General features: G+C 38.0%; 1 protein-coding gene across 1 annotated transcript; it reads right to left on the bottom strand.

The window, feature by feature from the left end:
* Positions 1-3,235: 3,235 nt before the first annotated feature.
* LOC147525235 (uncharacterized) lies at positions 3,236-5,508 on the bottom strand. The gene is given in 4 exon segments (XM_086578760.1): positions 3,236-3,283; positions 3,285-4,741; positions 5,068-5,203; positions 5,335-5,508. Coding segments are annotated over 4 exon segments (1,815 nt in total).
* Between the last annotated feature and the right edge of the window lie 16,296 nt (positions 5,509-21,804).

The raw sequence follows: 21,804 nt of genomic DNA, 5'->3' as shown, positions 1-21,804 counted from the left end.
TAAAATACAACAAGCATACTCCTTTAGTCATGATAAACAAGATCAATAAGATCCACTTCTTCCACATCCTTATTAGCAAAACTATCAAGATATGGTTTCAAGCGTTCACCATTAACCTTAAACATACGACCATCCGTAGGATCCTCTAACTCAACAGCTCCATAAGGAAATATAGTTTTAACGATGAAAGGACCAGTCCATCTAAAACGTAACTTGCCAGGAAAAAGACGCAAACGAGAATTATATAGCAAAACTTTTTGATTAGGTTCAAAGGACTTGCGAAGAATAGATTTATCATGAAAAATCTTAGTCCGCTCCTTGTAAATCTTGGCATTCTCATATGCCTCATTCCTTAACTCAGCTAACTCATTTAATTAAAGCTTACGTTGTGAACCTGCTCTACGCATGTCAAAGTTAAAAGTTTTAATGGCCCAAAAAGCACGATGTTCTAATTCCACAGGCAAATGACATGCCTTCCCAAACACAAGCCTATAAGGAGACATACCAATGGGAGTCTTATAAGCAGTCCTATAAGCCCAAAGGGAATCATTAAGACGTTGAGACCAATCCTTACGGTTAGGTCGTACCATCTTTTCTAAAATCCATTTAATTTCCCTATTAGATACTTCAACTTGGCCACTAGTTTAGGGATGGTATGGGGTAGCAAGTTTATGAGTAATAGAGTACTTTTTCATTAAGGACTCAAATGCACGATGTGTAAAATGAGTACCATTATCACTTATAATTGCACGAGGAGTACCAAAACGAGAAAATATATTATATTTCAAAAAGTTAACTACCACCTTGTGATCATTCGTTTTACATGGCACTGCCTCAACCCACTTAGAAACATAATATACTGCGACGAGGATATAAAGATAACCAAAGGAGGGAGGAAAAGGACCCATGAAGTCTATACCCCACACATCGAAAAGTTCAACAACCAAAATAGGGGAAAGAGGCATCATGTTCCTATGGGAAATATTACCTGTACGCTGGCATCGATCACATCCTAAACAAAACTCATGTGCATCTCGAAAGAGAGTAGGCCAATAAAAACCACACTGCAAAACCTTAACAGCCGTCTTCTTAGGACCAAAGTGACCACCACATGCATGGTCATGGCAAAAAGAGAGAATACTACGAAACTCACTCTCAGGAACACATCTCCTAACAATCTGATCGGGCATGACTTAAACAAGTATGGGTCATCGGAAAAATACTTAACATCGAAAAGAAACTTAGATTTATCTTGTTTTCTCCAATGAGAAGGAAACCGACCTATAACAAGATAATTAACAATATCTGCATACCAAGGCAACTGGGAGACACCAAAAGTTGCTCATCGGGGAAGGACTCATTCAAAGGCAAAAGACTAGTAGAAGACTCTACTATAAGCCTAGACAAGTGGTCGTGACCACGTTCTTCTACCCTTTTTATCCCTAATCTCAATGTCAAACTCTTGTAATAAGAGGACCCAACGAATAAGACGCGCTTTAGCATCCTTTTTAGAAAGAAGATACTTCAAAGCCGAATGATTAGTGAACACGACAACCTTAGACCCTATGAGGTAAGACCTAAACTTGTCTAAAGCAAACACAATAGCTAACAATTCCTTCTCGGTTGTAGTGTAATTCATTTGGGCATCATTAAGAGTTCAACTTGCATAATAAATTACATGGGGCAATTTATCAAACCGTTAACCTAAAACAGCACCAATAGCATAGTCTGACGCATCACACATTAACTCAAAAGGTACACTCCAATCAGGTGGTTGTATGATAGGAGCGGTAGTCAATAAATGCTTAAGCTTCTCAAAAGCTTTCAAACAATCATCATCAAAACAAAATCGACATCCTTACCAAGTAAATTGCATAAGGGACGAGAAATCTTGCTAAAGTCCTTAATGAATCGCCTATAAAATCCAGCATGACCTAAAAAGGACCTAATATCTTTCACAGTCTTAGGTGGTGGAAGACTAGAAATGACATCAATCTTGGCCTTATCAACCTCAATGCCTTTACTAGAAACAATATGACCAAGAACAATACCCTATTGAACCATAAAATGACACTTCTCCCAATTCAACACCAGATTCTTCTCCTTGCACCTAATTAACACTAATTTCAAATGGTGCAAACCCTCATCAAAAGAATCACCAAACAGAGAGAAGTCATCCATAAACACCTCAAGAAAAACCTCTACCATCGAGAAAAATGCTAAGCATGCATCTCGGAAGGTACCGGGTGCATTACATAACCCAAATGGCATACTGACGGTAGGCAAAAGTTCCAAAAGGACAAGTAAATGTAGTCTTTTCTTAATCCCGGTGTAATACATATTTGGTAATAACGGAATAACCATCGAGAAAACAATAATACTTATGACCCGCTAACCGTTCAAGCATTTGGTCAATAAAAGGAAGAAGAAAGTGGTCTTTCCTAGTGGCTAGATTCAACTTACGATAGTCAATACAAAAAACGCCACCCAAGAGTCATAATGGTAGGAACTAACTTCGCCATTAGCATTCTTAACTACCGTAATACCGGACTTCTTAGGGACAACTGAACCGGACTCACCCATTGACTATCGGAGATGGGATAAATGATACCCGCATCTAACAACTTAAGAACCTCGGCTCTCACTACCTCTCTCATGTTAGGATTAAGCCGTTTCTGGAACTCACGGGTTGGTTTAGCATTCTCCTCTAGATGAATATGATGCATACAATCAGTGGGGCTGATCCCATTAATATCAGTAATAGTCCACCCTAAAGCTGTCTTATGGTCTCTAAGAACCCTAAGCAATTTACTCTCTTCTTCACTATCAAGATTATAAGCAATAATAACAGGCAAGGTCTCATCAGGGTCCCAAAAGACATACTTAAGAGTATCTGGTAATGGTTTCAACTCAAGCTTAGGAGGACTATCTATGGAAGAAACTGGTTTAGACTCAGAAGGAGAAAGAGGTTCTACCTTGGTTTTCCACTTATTAGTATCTAAGATCGGGGTAGCATCAAGCAAAGCATTAACTTCACAAATAGAACTATCCACATCAAAATCACCGCCAAAATGAGCTAAACAAGACTCAAGAGGGTCATCGGAATAACTCTCTAAGAAAGTCTTATGGACCACAGACTCAATAAGATTAACTTCCCAAAAATCATCAGGCTCAGGGAGTTGTTGACCCACATTAAACACGTTAAGCTCGGTAGTCATATTACCAAAAGAAAGCTTCAACACTCCATTATGACAGTTAATGATAGCATTAGATGTAGCCAAGAATGGACGACCTAAGATAACAGGAATGTGGTGCTTAGGGTCCTGAACAGGCTGTGTATCTAGGACAATAAAATCAACAGGGAAATAAAACTTGTCAACCTGAATCAAAACATCCTCAATAATACCCCGTGGAACTCTCACAGACCTATCCGCCAATTGAAGAGTAATGGTGGTGGGTTTTAACTTACTAAGACCAAGCTGTAAATAAACCGAATAGGGTAACAAATTAACACTAGCCCCTAAATCTAGCAATGCCTTCTCAATCATATGATCACCAATTACGCAAGAAATAGTAGGGCATCCAGGATCTCTAAACTTAGGCGGGGTTTGGTTTTGGATAATGGAGCTCACTTGCTCGGTAAGGAAGGCTTTCTTGTGCACATTCAACTTACGTTTCTGTGTGCACAAATCCTTAAGAAACTTGGCATAAGAAGGAACTTGTTTTATGGCATCAAGTAATGGAATGTTGATTTGAACTTGTTTAAACAGCTCCATCATCTCACTCAAATTAGAACCTTTCTTAGCCTGATCTAACCGTTGGGGAAAATGAGCTTTTGGTATATAAGAAGGTATAAGACTAGTCTGCACAAGAGTAGGAGGTTCTAAGCTCTCCTTGGAAGTATTACGACTAGTAGTCCCACTTACGTCATTCTCCTCCCCTTCAATCTCTATAGGATCAGATCCGACCTCACCATCCTTAGGTACCTCAACCCTATTATCAACCTGTTTACCACTCCTAAGAATAGTAATAGACTTGGCTTGCTCCTGGTGGTTCCCTTGGTTCAAGTTAGAACCTATTTCAAATTGTCCCCTAGGATTAGCTATTGGTTGGCTAGGAAACTTACCCTTGTCCCTCTCATTCAAAGTATTAGCAATTTGACCAATTTGAACTTCCAACTTCCTAAGGGCTTGAGCATTCTCCTGAGTAGCCGTTTGACTGGTTTGCATAAACCGATCAGTCGTTTCCTGAAGTTTCATGGTGGTCTGTGCTAATTGAGCCATAGTTTCCTCTAAAGGTGACAGGTTAGGTGGTTGGGGTGTATACTGTTGCACCGGGTTTGTATTACTAACTGGACCACCCTGATGTATACCCTTGGACCAAGATAGGTTGGGGTGGTTACGCCACCCAGGGTTATACGTATTAGAAAACGGATTATTGCCTGGCTTTTGGTATGAATTAAAAGCATTAACTTGCGCAGTAATGCCAGGGCAATTATCAATCACGTGATCAAGACTATCACACAACAAACAACCAGGGGTCTCAACATTATTAACTTGAGCTGGAGATTTTGTCTCCTTTTCTACCTCAAGAGCCTCAACTCTTCTAACTAAGGCAGCTATTTTGGCATTCGAGTCAAAATCTTTATCAACATGAAACATAACATTCTTTGTAGTAATACTAGCCACCTTCTTAGGCTCACGACTAGTTTCCCATTGTTGGACCTTTTCAGCAACGTCTTCTAAAAACGATCATGCATCATCCACGTCTTTATCACGAAATCTCCGGTACTCATGGTCTCAATCATAGCCTTAGAGCTAAAATCAAGACCCTCATAGAGAATCAGATTAGCCTACCCTTCTCTAGGCCATGGTTAGGACACTGCAAAGAGCAGGTCCTTGAACCTCTCCATACACTTCCATAATGACTCTCCATCAGCTTGGCAAAAAGATGATAAATTTTTTCTAAAAGCAGTTGCCTTATGATTAGGGAAAAAATTCTTTAAGAACACAATGCATAATCTTTCCCATGTAGTTATGGAATTAGATAGAAGAATGTGAAACCAACTCTTCGCTTTCTCCTTAAGGGAAAAAGGGAATAACTTCAGCTTTATAGCCTCATCGCTAAACTGTTGAAGCTTCACAGTCCCACAAATATCTTCAAACTCCTTTACATGAAGATATGGATCTTCCTCATCCGTACCCTACACTTAGGAAGAAGCCCAAGTAGATTGGGCTTTAACTCGAAATTATTAGCATTAGTCGGTGGAGGAACGATGCAAGATGGTCGAGTTGTCCTAGTAGGATATATGAATTCCTTAATAGACCTAGGTACTTGGGCAACAATGTCATTATTATTGTCAGCCATGTCAGCAAAAATTGGTGTATTGCCGACAAAGGTTATAGGTATCTCTAACTCGGTGAGATTTCTAATCCTTCTATGGAGTGTCCGTTCAATTTCTGAATCAAATGGTGCTAACTCTGGATTATTGGATCGAGTCTCAATCATAAATCACTTCTAAAACCTAAGACTCTAATAAATGATGCAAACGATGCTCACACAAACAATATCAAACAAATATTTCAACCCAGATTGAATTTTTAAATATTGTTTAATATATTTGCTCCTAAACCAAAATAACACGATTCCCAGTTCTTGTGCAAAAGCACCGTCACTCGATCCACGTGTCAAAAGGGTTTTCCTAGTGAGCGGGCAAAAACCTGTCCTAATGCAAGATGCCTAAGGCTGGTCAAAGGTGACTTAACCAACCCTAAATGCAAGAAACAATGAAAACAAACAAAACACACGAAACAAACAAAATTTTAACCCCACAAAGGAAAGAGACGTACCTCCGGCGTGAGCCTTCGAGGGCTACTTGCGACGCCGGGTGACGACAAGCAAGCAACTTCACAAAGTCCACAACAAATCACAACTATCAACCTCGTAAGAAGAAATCTTTGCTTAACTATCTGCAAAAATAACTAAAATTAAACACGTAAACTATGAATTAATATAACTACGACTAAACTTAAACTACGAATCACGATAAATAAGACTTTAAAACTCGATTGCACCACTACAATCCCCGGCAGCGGCGCCAAAAACTTGATAGAAAATTAGTCAGTCTAATTAAATAGACTAATCTAACCCTAGTTAAACCGCAAGCGCACAACTATCGTTGAAAATAGTTGCGGCAAACAGGTCGATCCCACAGGGATTGCTACTTAGAACAACTGAGTACTAACTGATTATTTATCCTAATTCGAACAATATTGGTGGATGGAGTTTGGAATTCTTATTAACTAAAATTAACTAATTACTATGAAAGCAATAAATTAAATGGATTAACTATTACCGAAGAAAACACTAAGGCATTCGAATCCACCCTAGACCGTTGTAGGTTATCCTAGTCAAATCAGTTTATAGTTCTCTTTTAATTACGAGTAGCATGAGGGAAAGGTAACCCTTGCTTGCTCGAAGATGTGATCATGAAGCTCTTATATTTATTAGATTGATTGAATTTCAGCAAACGAAAATATAAATCCCTAGCGAGAGTTGTCTTTTTATAGAACAACTCTTCACAGATTTATTTAAACGATAAACGTAGTGCACTGATATTAATAAGAGAATAATCTAACTATTAATTAGTCGAGACATGAAAACATGCAAGATATAATTAATGAAAGTATTTCTATTACTATCTAAAGAAATCAATCAAGTTTAATCTTTAAGCATGTTTTTAATCAAGTTTAAAAACATGCAGGATATGTGCATAATATTTTTAGAGAAGGAAATCAGGTGGATGATTATTTATCAAAAGTTAATAGGTCCTTGTGTAATGATATTTTGTTCTTTATTCCCCCCATGGATCAAAAACTCAATGTACTGATCAAAGGGGATAAGGAAGGAAAACTGTATTTGCGTTCTTGAGTATATAAAAGGTTGGGGCATCCGTAACCCCTAGCTATTTAAAAAAAAAAAAAAAAATCATATCATCTTTATAATATTTCTGTTACAGGTACTGCCAAATTTTTGCCACGTTTCTATGGTATATTATTTCCTTATCTCTTTACACTTTGAGGACAAATCGTTTGATTGTTTGGGGGTGGGATAGAAATATTTGCATAAATTATGCACTTTTAGGATGTAAATTACGCACTTTTCTTTATAAAATGTTAAAAATCATAAATATAGTTTATATTATGCACTTAGTGATAATGGTATTGTTCCCTTCTCCATGATGATATTAGTCTAGAAATTTCACGTAGTACTTGAATTAAGATTTAATTTTTAAAACTTAGATTAATATGTAAGTAATAGTCATTGCATCTTTTTATGAACATCTTGCATGAGCAACCATGATTGTACTTGGCAGTATTTTTCTGAGACCTATGTTACAATACTTACTACATATCCTGTAAGTATCTAGCCAAAAAGCCCATATGAATTAATATCTGAGTGCTGACACAAGGGAGTAGTCAAATCCGAGTAGATAAATCATGCATCCACTTGCTTGGTCACCATACCATATCCTAAGCGAGAATTTAGGCTCTCTTTGGATCGATATAACTAAAAATTCACACATATATGAAATTTATCCGCTAGTCGCCCCACTGAGACTTTCATTAGCCTTTTCACAGACCACAAATCCTTTACCTAATTAAACAAAATAAAAAATAAAATCAGCCAACCTATCTAGATAAGTCTGAAAAATTGGATGAGTGAAGAAAAGAGAAGAGAAAAATCCGTGTAAACAAAAATTAGTTAGTTTGTTACTTCAAAAGAAAATGAAATAGAAAAAGAAAAGAAAAGAAAGTTTCCATCCAAAGAAAAGAAAAATAAAATAAAATGTTAAAACTCCTAAAATAGAATTAAAGCAGTCAAAAGCCAAAACAAAAGGGCCAAGGATGGAAACAAAGTAAGAACAAGGTTTTGAATACCCTATTTTCTCAAATTTGTCTTTTTGATTTGTCCATTTCCTTCATTCTTTAACCGACACCTACGCCTCATATCACCTAATAAAGACCTCTAGCTCAATTAGGAATAGGTTGGTGTAATAGTAAGTGGTAGATGTGTTTGATCGACCTCGGCTTTCTCGGATTGTGAAGGGGATAAATTAGTGGTGATAAAGGTTGTGTTGTTCATCTTAGATTCTTATGGTGGGAGAAATGATTTTGATGGATGGAAACTACTCTTTCTACTATTTTCTAATATTTCTTATGGTTCTTAAGTTCAAATAGTGGAAACACTAGTTCTTACTTAGAGTAGTTTGGACTCTTAAACACATTCTAATGGAGAAACTTGTATGAAAATGGATTAGATAGTTATATTGCTTACAAAGTTATACTTATTTGAACTTGTCAAGTGAGTATGACTTGTGTTTGTAGGATTTAATCAAAGAGAGATAAGTAGAGAAAACTTGTAGATAAGAGAGGATGAAAACTTGTATTACAAACACTAAGAACTTGTATTGAAAATATTAAGGACTTGTATTGAAAACACTAAAGCTTGAAGAACATGAAAATAGAAAATAAGTAAATAACAATTTAAATTAAAACATTTAATCTACTCCTAATGACCAAAGATTAGCTCTAGGGTAATGTTCTTTCTCTATAACTTTGGTTTATATAGGACACCATTTACAATTATGCCCTTCCTTCTAGAAACAATCTTATGGGCTTTTGACCTAAGCCCATACAATAAAAGTCTTGATTTTGGCTTTAGGTCCTTGAGTCTTTGATTTTGACTTTCTGGCTTTGTTGCTCATAAGCTGGAATCTTCCCAAGTAGCATAACTAGCAATCCTTTTTGTGCTAAAATGCACGTATTAGGAATATGCGACCTAAATGACGTGTATCATGCAAATGGCAGCAAATTAAAGCTATAAGTTATTTGTTCATTAAGCATAAGAAGGGCATATTCAAAGCATTGTAAAGGTAATAAAATGCACATTTGGGGACTGATCAACTACCCCCAAACAACATTTTGCTTGTCCTCAAGCAAAAGATGAGAGAGAAAAACTAAGATCACAAATGTGTGATTTATTATACTAGTCTCGTTTCGCAGAGTGTGATTGCATTGACCATATGTAATAAAGCCTTAAACCACTAGGACTTCCTTAGTGGATGAACTTAAGTCTCGTGAGAAGGTAGTCACAAACTTCCTCTATTTAGTACAAAGGGTCTTGTTTCCTTATTTATTCTCAGAGGTTTATACATCTCATTAGCGTGGGAATAAAGAAAAGCACCTTTGAACTCAGAATAATATATATACAATAGTTTAATAATCTAAATATAAACGTGCAAAACATGAGCAGTGAATTGCAAAAGCGTAGTCGTTTTCGAAACTTTTGGAGAGCGTCCTTAAGTTGGGTTCTCACAGGGGTGTGTTGCAATTACAACTCTCTGATAGATTCACTCAAGTTTCATTTTCTCAAGTGCAGAGGGCATTTATATTCCTTATATACTCGAATGACGTCTAAGGAAACCGGGGTCGATTGATCACAATATCCACTTACTATCACACCATTCTATTCCTAGTAAAGCTAGAGGTCTTTTATTAAGAATTATAGGGCTAAGGTAGTGGTTTAGAAATAAAGGGAAGGGCAAACAAACTCTGATAAGTTGAGAAATTGGGTCTTTAGGACATTTGTAATAAGAGAAGAACCTCGTTTTATTCTTTTGCTTCCTAATTTGTGAAACATTCTTTTAGTCCTTTGGCTTTGTGACTCCATATGATTTTGATTTTTTGGGAGTTCTAACTTTGCTTTTGTTTATTTTAAAATCGACTCCTTTTGATTTTGAACTTTTGGGAGATTTCGATCTTTGAATATTTTCTTTATTTTATTTTTCTTTTGAAGCTTCTAACTATTCTATTTTTGTACAAGACTTTTTCTTCTCTTTTTACATTTCATCCAATTCTCAACTCGTTATCTAGGTAAGCTTTTTATTGTGTGTGTAGTAACGGTTTAGGGATTGATGGCGAAGAAATAAAAAGGCTTTTATAAATTGGTTAAGGCTCAAGGGGGGTAATTAGAGGAAAAATTATCTTTTTGGGTTTTTGACGTTTATTTGGCTATATCGATCCAAAAAAGGTCTAAATTCTCTCCTAGGATATGGCGTGGTGATCAAGCAAGTGGACGTGTTATCTTTCTATCTGGACATCCTTGTGTCATCCCTCAATAATCATTCAGATGAGGCTTTTGGCTAGATTCTAACAAGATATGGATCTTAGTTGTCCTAACCTTGGTCTTGGAAATTCATTGCTATATACCATCAAATGCTGATGCATGCCATTCATGAAAAGGTTCATGATAAAACGTTAATTCATGTTTTGGTTTTATTCTTAAGTCCGAGGTCCACAGTCCAAAGTCCGAAGACCAAAGTCCAAAGTCCGTATAGTCGTCCGTTTAGTCAAGTTACCTTACTCACGTGGGTTTAGTAGGATAGGTCGAGTAAGGGATCGTCCAAACCTTAGGGCTCGGCAAGGTTCACAATTGGAATTACAATTTTTGGTGAGTAGGATTTCAGGTTTTTTTAGTTGGTTTAATTAAATTAACTGTAATATAAATAATATAAATTACTAACGGTGATTTTGAGGTAAATAAACAAAGATAGAGAAACAAGGAGAGGGTTAACAATACTCATGCAAGGATCATTTTTCAACAGTTTATATTACCACATCACTACAGCTCTAATTCGTCTCGAGTTCATAGACAAACCCGAGACGACGTCGAGTATCGATCCCTAGCGAAATGCACACATCTCTGAGTCGTATCACACTAGCATAAGGAGTTGAACTAATATTTCATCTCTGGAATATCATTTAAGCTCTTGGTTCGATTCTACACCAGCTGGACAAATTGGAGAATTGTTTGACACCGCAGAGTTCATCTTGCGAGACATTTTTTGGAGCTGTTTTCATCGGACTCCAAATTTATGAGTCTTAGTCATTTTGGGACCGAATGTCTAATATACACCTAATTCCTAAGCAGTAATTCTAGAATATTAAAGTATCAATTCGGATTCTCACACGAGCAACATTAACCCTCCCCCTGAGGGGGGGGGGGATTAGCTCATGGTCATTGGAGGAATAATTAAACTTGCTGCATACATTAAATAAGTAAATGCAGGACAAGAATTAAACTTGAAAAGAAATGACTTTTATTAAGAAGAAATAACTTACAGGATTGAAGCTGCTGGAAGAGAAAATGAAGGAATATAAAGTACTGGAATTAAAGCTAATTAACTAATAAGCGGAAGCTAAAGCATAAAATGCTGAAGGAGGAATATTGAAGACCCCCTCTCATATATATAGGCTAGAGACCCTCGTGAAAGGATTTAATTGGGTTTTGTCTTTTAGCCCAATTGAGACATTCAAAACTTTGAATTACAAAGTTTTATCTCGAAATTGTTTTCTTTAGTTTTTGTCTTTTTGCTCCATACCAAACCAAATTATATGTTTGGTTTTGTCTTTTAGCCCAATTCAATTCAAACATTGAATTGGTACGTGTCTTTTCCTTTTGTAAGGTGGCACAAAATTGTGACCATCACTTGCCACCTGCCTATGCTGACTCGTCATGCCTTTTGGGTCCACAGAGTGGGTCCAGTGGCGGCACCGATTTTGGCCTTTTTACAATTTTCTGTCTTTGCATAGAGTTTGTTGCCTTGGTCGCTCTGGCAGTTCACTAGCCAATGTCGGCATCCAGATTTATAAGATGTGAGCTTCAGAAGTTTGCTGCTTCTTTATATGTGGACCCTTTCTGCACTGGTTTTGTTTTTTTGGAAACTTCGGCTCTAGTCATGTTTTGTTTGGCTTTCTTGCCGAAGTGAGTGGGAAGACTTCGAGATATTCGGTATTCCGTGCCCGATGCATGTTTTATCATTATATTCATGTTAACTGCGGAAACCTGCAAAAGTATGAAAATATAATTATTACATGATTATTAAACACATAATCGACTAAAATGCTATGTCTCTCGGGGTTTAATATTACAGTTTTGGGTGCTTATCACAGCACCCCCAAACAGCACTTTGCTTATCCTCAAGCAAAGAAGAGACATTAAAATGATAAGTGGCCAAAAATGTGTTGTCCTAAGCTAAATCTCATTTCACAGAGTGCGGTTGCATTGACCAAATGCAACAAGGCCTTGAACCACTAGGAATTCCCTAGTGGACGAGTTATAGCCTCGTGAGAGTTTTCTAGAGAAGATACTCACAAACTTCATTTCTACTACAATGACTCAGTAACAAAGGCCTATTTCCTTAATTAATCTCAAATATCTAGACATCTCACTATCGAGGGAAACAAGAATTAATTCTTTCAAAATTTAAGTTAATATACATACAATAGTCAAAACATCTACGTATGAGCATGCATGTAGTGATCTGATAATGAAATGTACGAGCAGGGCCATTTCTGGATCCTTTGGATATCGTCCTTAAGTAGGTTCTCACAGGTATGTGTCGAAACACAATTTCTCTCTTACTTTTCCACTCAAGTTTTGCTATCTCCAGTGTGCAGTGGGAACATGTTTCCTCACATACTCAGTGACAATCAGAGGAGCCGAGGTCGAGAATTCACATCTACAACTTATTATCACACCACCCTACTCCTAATTGAGCTAGAGGTCTTTATTAAGTTATATGGGGCTTAGGTGGTAGTATAGAAGAAATTGGAATGGAAAATTCAAGAATGATAAGTATGAGAGAATAAGGTTTTGAGATATTTATACTAGAGAAATCCTTATTTTCTTTCCTGCTTCTAACATGGTTTTCCATACTTGGCTTTTTTAAGCTTTTTGTATTCCCTTTTGATTTGATTTGGGGGAAATTCTACCTTTGATATTTCTTTTGATTTTTTGAAACATATTTCTATTTCTATTTTTCTTTTCTTTTAAAACAGGTAACTGATTTGGATTTGTGACAAGTTTTTCGCTTCCTTTTTCCACACTTTATCCTATTTCTCATACTTATCATCTAGGTATGCTTATTTATTTGTGGTTAATAGATGGGTAATGAATTTTTGGTGTATAGAAAGGGTTAATGAAAGGTTCAGTGGGGCGGCTAGCGGTAATTTTTTTTATAGGTGTGAATTTTTGGCTATATTGATCCAAAGAAGGCCTAAATTCTCACCTAAGATTTGGGTAGTGATCAAGTAAGTAGACGTGTGAACTTCTCTATTCGGAAAAACTACTCCTCTGTGTCATTACTCACATATCACACATTTTGAGGCTTTTTGGTTAGATTCTTACAGGATATGGAAACTAAGTTGTCTAACCGTGGGTCCCAGAAACTTACTGCTGTGTACATTTAATGATAGTTAGTGCCTGAATGCTCATGAAAAGATGTAAAAACTATTGCATACGTATTAAATTAAGTTTCTAAGGACAAGTCATAATTCTAATGCTAGGGTGAGATTTCTAAATATTTTTCATCACAGAAAAGGAAGCAAGAATTTGTCACTAAATACATTTATTTAGACATAAAGTAAAACTATATACAACTATGCATGCTTAATTTTTGCGAAAGGTTCTCACCACCACCAAACAGTCGGACACTGTGTCCTCAAAGTGTTAAGAGGAATAAAGAATATACCTGAGAGGCTTTGAGAAAAAATATAGCTGACATCTTCCACAGAAATTTATTGTAACACACTATATATTATACATCATAAAAGTGAAAGCACACTGTTAGATTGGCACACTGTTAGGTTATTTTTTTATCTCACATCAAAACGCAAAACAAATATGTACATGTATCAACTCACATTGCCCTAATTTCAAACTGGGGGATGGTCCATCCTTGCTTCGTCTCTGTAGAAATGCCATTTCTTTGTGTCACGCCAATCTATCATAGCTTTCCAGACTTCGCTCCACTTCCTCTTCTTTGAAGTGTCCAGATGAGTTATCATTTTATCGTTATCAGGGAAGGAACAAACTTTCTTTAGATACCTTGCAGGGCGCCGCCATGTTCGAAATCATAAAGAACGAATTATCTTGTTTGTTGGACACATAGAGTTGACCTTTACCCAGTCCTGAAAAGTGGCTGCAAACTGTGGGAAGTATGTCCTCACTATCCCGCATCTTTGAATCTGGCGGGGGTGATATATAGTCTCGCCAAAAAAGATCGAGCCCTTTTTAAGGTTCTCAATTACTAGGTCTGTAATGTCGAAGGTGGTATGTTGCTGGGCCAGTGCATGGAACGTCTTACAAGCTGATTTTGATGCAGTGGAAAAATGACAATCCCCCATGATGTTCAGAAGAATAAATAACATGGCAGTTCCAACATTCATGGTCATACTGGCTAGTAAAATAGTGATGTCTGGCCATTGGCCAGCTTCTGCACGTTCACTGACCTAGACAAGGCCATCGCCATAATGGGCAGCAAATTTTTCCCAAGAATAGTCGTTAAAGTTGTTTTCTATCATGTACTGAATGGGGATGTCTGGCTGAAAAGGAGGAAGGTCCATAGCCATAGCAACTGTTGGCTTGTAAAAAGGGTGTCGGGTGTTACCAATACGGATTGTAAATCCGTTCAAAGGGAAACCCTGTACAACAGGTAGATCTTCCATATGATCGTAAAAATAAGTTGCCAAACCTGGGGACTATGTCTGCTCTGGGTTTAGAATAAGGGAGTTCCAACCGACTCGAGTGATGAAGTCTTTGAAAATATGTCCATATGCAGGAGAATTCAGCAACGAATGGAAAGATTGTTCTGGAATCATCTTTAGAGCTGCCATTGTAGATGATGTGTGAAGAAAGATGCTACCTATTAGACAAAGATAAACAAATATAAGAATATGATGAGAATGATTAAGTAAAAACAAATTACCATAGGGAAATTGCACTATATTTTAAAAATAAAAAGAAAATGACAAAGAACATAAAATTGCAAAATTTAAATTGTGTCATGGGCCCAAGTAATGGCGAGGATCCTTTTGTGAGAGGAATCCATTTATAAGATCTTCGATGCCGTTAATCCGGGCAACAGCTCATTGTATAATTTCACTCTGTGTCTGGTAAATCTCGGCGTGGTTCTCCATTATGAGAGTGTGATTTTCTGAGAATAGGTTGTGGTTGTGCAAGAATTGTGCTTATTCCTCTTCCTGTATTGTCTGCAGGTCGTGAAATTCAAGGAGACTGGTGATGATAATGTTCTGACGTTTGTATAATGTCACCAGTCCTTGTTGAATTAAACGAAGGCCTTCCATAGGATTAAATACATTGCTTAATGCATTTTTAGTGAAGATGTTGTCAGCGGAACAAGCTTCTTCGGTTTCTGTACTGACATGGTTCTTTGCAACGTTTGGATTCCAGAAACCGTTCCTACAAACTGAGTGAATGGTAAGAATGTTAACTTTTCTGAGAGGTGTATTAGGAGAAGTACTAGAAAAACCCCAACGCATCATGATAAGTGTCCCAATGGTTGGCAAAGGAGCTGCCTTTTTCCTGGCACGTGCGATAGCGTTCCAGAGAAATTTAATAATGCAAAAATCATTGCAGTTAGTCTGCAAGATCCAGAGTAGATGGAGGAGGGGATTTGTTATTTCAAAAGTTTTAGATGTGCCGAGCACATTATAAGCTAGCCATTGGATCAAAGATAATTGGTTTCTTTGCAAGGATCGCTGATAAACAACACGGTTTTTCCGGTTGTATTCGCTGTGAAGGATAGTTGCAAACATCAGATGCCTGATATTGTCGAATGGTGAATCTTGAAGGTGTACCCCTTGGTTTGTAATGGGAATTTGAAGTACCTCGGAGATAATTTCCATAGTCAATTCACGCTCGCATCCGTTTGCACGGACAAAGAATTGCCCGTTTTGGAAATAACCGTGTTTATAGAACAACATGACCAATTCTCTGGAAAAAAAAAGCCTACTTATGATGTAAAAAAGGGTACCATCCTTGACGTAAAATTTTTGTGTCAAAAAATGGATGAAAAAGACCGTTTTAGAAATTTTCCATAAAATTTTGCTCGGGCACGAAAATTTGAGTGAGGGCCATTAAAGATGGAGTGGTGAAGAAAATTCAGCGGAAAAAGAGAAGTTGGTGTTTAGAGGTGTCTATCCTTGTTATAAATAGGCACCAATCCGAAGATGTAGAAAATACGGATCGAGGTGTCACAGGATAGTTAGACCACGTGTATCTTCTAAAATATAGCGCAAACGTTGATGTAGTGTGGATGAGAAGAATGGGCATGTCACAAGGAGTGCATTTTTTTTTTTTTTTTTAACGTAAATAGCGTAAGTAGAAGGACAAGTACGATGTAGATATAATATCACAATAAGATGTAACAACGTACAGAGATGTGAAAACACACCATAATAACACGAGAAATAAAATACAAACTTAAATATTAGATAGAACTATACGCCACATTAACAACATCACTATAATAAAACAACCAAGCATGAAGACTTGAGTAGCATATTCAATCTGCTGCTGCTCAAACTTTTCTAGTGCATCCATGGATCTTAAAACTTGAAGTGATCGAAAAATGATTTTTAGAATAAGAAGTGTAGAGGGGAGAAGATGAAAGGAGTGTAATGTGAAGAATGTGTTGAACTTATTTATAGAAGAAAATTGAGCCATTTTCTGACCATTTTCTGACCGTTTTTGTAATCGATTTCTTGACCGTTTTATGACCGTTTTTAGGATGTGATTTCATGACTGTTTTCTGACCATTTTGCAAAATGTTGGTTTATGGTAAAATTTTCTGTTAAGTGTGACATTAAAAATATATGTATATATATTATTATTACTAATATTATTATATATGTTTCTACCTATATAATATAATATTGGAGATAACTAATATACTATTTAATAAGGCAGAAATTTTGGAGAATGTAGGAATTAACAGACGTCCTAGGTTTAAAAATAAAAAATACAAACACGTAAATAAAATATCTGACATAATTAATATACAAGAATGGTGAAAATAAATTGTCTACTGAGAATCCTCGGGGGATGCAGGAGAATCCTCGAGGGTCGCGAGAAGAGAAGAAGAACCGGGGAGTCCCGACGACGACGCGGGGACGAGCTCCTGTGGTGGCTAACTGCTCTTGGATATCACCCAGAGTATCCATCACCTGGGCCTGAAACTGATGCTGGTTCGCCATGAGCATTCGCTGGAACTTGTTCTGGCGAGTAGTCATTTGGTCCTGAAATGCATTCATGGAAGCTCGTATTTCCTGCTGAAATTTGCCCATGCTGTCTGTCAGCGAGTTGTGGCGAGTGGTCATATCCATCCTTAACTCGCCCAAGGCATGTTTCATCGATACCTGGCGAGTGTACATGTCTCTCATGCCACTGTTCATAGCACGTAAGGCATCCATAGGGTGGCTCATCTTACTCATAGTAGTCTCATCAAAGAAGGGTGGGTGAGATGGGCCTACGTTAAGCGTCTTTCACCGCCATTGGTCTTTGTGGGTTCCCAAGGGGCCAGTATGCATTTCTTGAAAACAAGCATATTCTCATATAGGGGTATAGGGAGTAACGGGGTGGTAGACAAGAAACCCAAATTAACCATAACTTATGTTACAAGAACGGCAAGAGGGGCTGACCTTAGAGTGGCATGCGTAATAATATAAAAAAGAAAGGTAACTATTATGCTTGCGCTCCTGGAGGATCCATAGAAGGTGGAGGAAAGTCTTGTTGATGTCCGAGGGCTTCGAGGTGCCAATGACGTTCTGTCCCAGCCATTGAGTCACAACCAGCTGGTTTCATCGCATCGAGCGCTGATACGCGCATTTCCCATCTATGTTGTACTTCGCCTTATACGGACTGCTGCTGAGTCAGATATGGTCAACCAGAGGAATGCCCATGATCCCGGATATCAGAGCGGGTGTGACTTCGTGGCGCACACCGTCGACGGTAACCCAAAAATGGTCGCCATTAAAGCTTCCATTGTCGTAAAATTCATCACCAAATCCTTAGAATATAGCCCTCCATTAGCATATAACAAGTACTCCTATCCTCTAGATTGTATTTCATTATCAAAGAATGGAGCAAACATCCCATTTTTGAATAGTGTTCCAAAAATTTTCTCCACACAAATTTGCTTGTTTCCGGCTATTAGTGCTCTTAGGAAGAGGCTGGCTATTGATTTAGGATGAGGGGGAGAAATGAGACTTGTTGGCGGAAGAGAATTGGATTTGGAGCTGTAGGAGTCGCGCACGAGACCTGGATATAACGTGGGCCTGTCTCGTGCGAGACTAAAGCGGAGGGGGACTAGATCCGGATTTTTAGGAAGACGATGGTTGTAAGGGTGACGCGTGTGATGGGTTGTCTCGGGTTTAAATGGACCGAGAATATGAGATTTGGTTGGGCCAAAAAAAATTTCCCAAGCCCAAATCAAGCCTAAAGCCCGAAATAAGCCTAAAAAAATGTAAACGCTCACCCACGGCTTGTTCGGACTCCGAATTGGATGAATGAGCTAACGAAATGATCGGCACAAAAAATGCTATCCAATTATATGAGTCATTTTCAAAGGACACAAGAGTTTTTGAAAAGAAAGGAGGGTGTTTTATTTATAAACAAAGGTTTTATTTATATACAAGGGAGATATACGTGACGAACATTGGATGTCCAGAAGAGTCACCATCTAAATTCATAGACAACTGCCATGTCGGCTCTGGAGCGAACCCAATCCAGCCAGACTGTGGCTTTACCTCTATGTATTATGGTGTTAGGAGCGGGGCCGGTACCATCCCCGGACCGCGGCGCTTACTGGTCTAATAATATTACCCTTATTACATACGGCTATCCTCAAACCTCCCCAAAGGGAACTCAAAGTAACTAATTCTAGGGGTTGGTCTAGTGGAATCCATTGCCCGTTTATGTTCCAAGTATGCAACATCCGAGGTTGAAAACGAATCTCTATGTGCACAACTTAATGCACGATTTTTTTTTTTTTTTTTAAAAAGCAACAATATATACATCTCTATAAGGTGAGTCTTTTAACGTTAGATCTTCAAGACGAATCGAGTCTTTTAATGTCAAATTCTCAAGACGATTCCTAACCCGTGGGAGAAACGGCACGTCGACGATGATTATCCTGCGCAGCTGGTGTCAGACAAAAGTATACCTTAAACTGGCTAGTATCGGATAGGAAGTCAAGACCTGAACAGAAGGGTGTTTGACAATACATACACCATCCCATCTTTCGCACACGTTGTTTATGAGCAAAAGTACTACAACCATTCCCTATTCGTGATGAGTGAGACTTACACCAAATGATTAGCTGAAGTTCGCGAGGCAGAGAGTAGAAAAGGGAAGAGAAGGAAGGAAGTGAAATTTTAGGTACCCATCGTTTACCGACAGGCACGTTTGCTCGTGTTGCAGAAGACATTTATACTCAGTTCTAAAATAGAGTTTTTGTGGATTAAGGTTCCGGCACTTGCAACCACACACTTCAAAGAACTTTTGAGATCATAAAATAGAAGATGGCCCACCCGGCTACCAAAATGGCGTACCCTCAATAGAAACAAGATTGAGTACACCAAATGAAACATCTAGTCTATGTAGACTGGATCCTAAAGAAGTGTCTGTTCAACATCTGGAGAGTGTAATTCGTGGTAATGTTTTAGGCGTTGTCCATTGACTTGAAATTCGCTGTTATCTTGTGGATTAAGCAAAGAGATTGCCCCATAATGGGTCACAACTGACACAATGAAAGGACCAGACCATCATGTTTTCAATTTACCAGGAAAAATATGTAATATGGAGTTGTATAGTAAAACTTTTTGGCCAATTTTAAAATCCTTACGCAAAATGTGCTTGTCGTGCACTCTTTTCATATTAGCTTTGTAGGATTTCGAGAGATCATAAGCATCACTCGAATCTCCTCAAGCTCATTTAATTACAAGTTTTCGCTTCTCGCTTGCCTCGTTGATATTGTAATTGAGGCTTTTGATGGCCCAAAGGGCACGATGCTCAAGTTCAACTGGCAGATGACAAGGTTTTCCAAAAATAATGCAGTATGGAGACAACCCAATAGGTGTCTTAAATGCTGTTCGGTATGCCCACAAGGCATCCGATAAGCGAAGAGACCAGTCCTTTCTTGATAAATTGGCAGTTCTCTCGAGAATGGACTTTATCTCTCTGTTGGAGACTTTCACTTGGCCACTGGTTTGTGGCTGATATGGAGTAGCCACCTTGTGAGTATCTCCATATTTCTTCATTAAAAACCCAAAAAATTTATTACAAAAATGTGTACCCCCATCACTGATGATAGCTTTGAGGACACCAAAATGAGAGAAAATGTTTTCTTTGACAAATTTCACGACTGTCTTATGGTCATTTGAGCGACATGCTTGTGCCTCAATCTATTTGGACACATAGTCCACAGCGACAAGAATGTAGAGAAAACCTTGAGAAATAGGGAAGGGTCCCATAAAATCAATACCCCAAACATCAAAAATTTCCACAATCAAGATAGGATTTAGGGGCATCATATTGCATTTTGTAATTCAACCTAGGTGCTGACAACGAATGCAGGGAATGCAATGTTCGTGTGCATCGCAAAAAATTGTAGGCCAGTAAAAACCACATTGTAACATCTTGGCCACAGTTTTCTTTCCACTGAAATGACCTTCGCAAGATTGTTCATGGCAAAAGGATAATACGTCAGTGTGCTCCCAATCGGGAATGCAGCGACAAATGAGTTGGTAGGAACAATACCTAAAGAGGTAGGGGTCATCCCAGAAATAATATTTTGCAGTGGATAAGAACTTTTTACGATCAGGACGTGACCAAGAGGAAGAAACTTCCTCAGTAACTAGGTAGTTAACGATATTCGAGTACCATGGAGATGAGAAAATAGAGTATAAATATTCGTTTGGGAAGGAATCACAGATGGCTTCAGAATCACTATCAATGTCACCAACCAGTCGTGATAAATGGTCAGCCATGACATTTTCGGTTCCTTTCTTGTTTTTGATTTCCAGGGTGAATTCTTGCAAGAGAAGGATCCAGCGGAACAATTGCTGTTTTGCGTCTTTTTTCGCGAGTAAGTACCGAAGTGTGGCATGGTCAGTATATACGATGGTGGATGATCCAACTAGGTAAGGGCGAAACTTATCCAAAGCATAGACAACAGCTAGGAACTCTTTCTCAGTTATTGTGTAATTTTGTTGAGCGTCATTAAGAGTTTTACTAGCGTAGTAAATGACAATGGGTTTGTCATCACGTCGTTGGCCTAGTACGGCGCCAATAGCAAAGTTGCTAGCGTCACACATTAGTTCGAATGGTTGAGACCAATCAGGGGGTTGAATGATAGGAGCGGTAGTTAGGGGGTTTTTAGAGTTTCAAAAGCTTGTTTGCAATTGTAATTGAAGTCGAATACCGAATCCTTAAGCAGGAGATTGGTTAAGGGTCGAGCAACTTTAGAAAAATTCTGAATGAATCGCCTGTAAAACCCAGCGTGGCCTAAAAAGGCACTGATATCACGAACTGTACGTGGGAAAGGTAGCAAAGTAATTTTAACAATTTTAGCTTTATTAACCTCTATCCCGTCTTTCATAACAATATGACCTAGAACAAGTCTTTTGGTAACCATGAAATGGCACTTTTCCTAATTAAGTACCAGATTTTTTTTCTCGCGAATCGTTAACACTTTAGAAAGGTTGGATAGGCAGTCGTCAAAGGAATTTCTATAAATGGAAAAGTCGTCCATGAAGACTTCCATATAACGTTCCACCATATCACTGAAAATGTGAAGCATACAACGTTAGAAGGCGCCTGGGGCATTGCAAAGACCAAAAGGTATTCGTCTGTATACAAAGGTTTCAAAAGGACATGTGA

Source organism: Coptis chinensis, chromosome 1 (genome assembly GCF_015680905.1).
Source record: "Coptis chinensis isolate HL-2020 chromosome 1, ASM1568090v1, whole genome shotgun sequence".
NCBI classification, from domain to species: domain Eukaryota; kingdom Viridiplantae; phylum Streptophyta; class Magnoliopsida; order Ranunculales; family Ranunculaceae; genus Coptis; species Coptis chinensis.
Note: the sequence above shows the minus strand (reverse complement) of the source record. Positions and strands in the feature narration are given on the sequence as shown.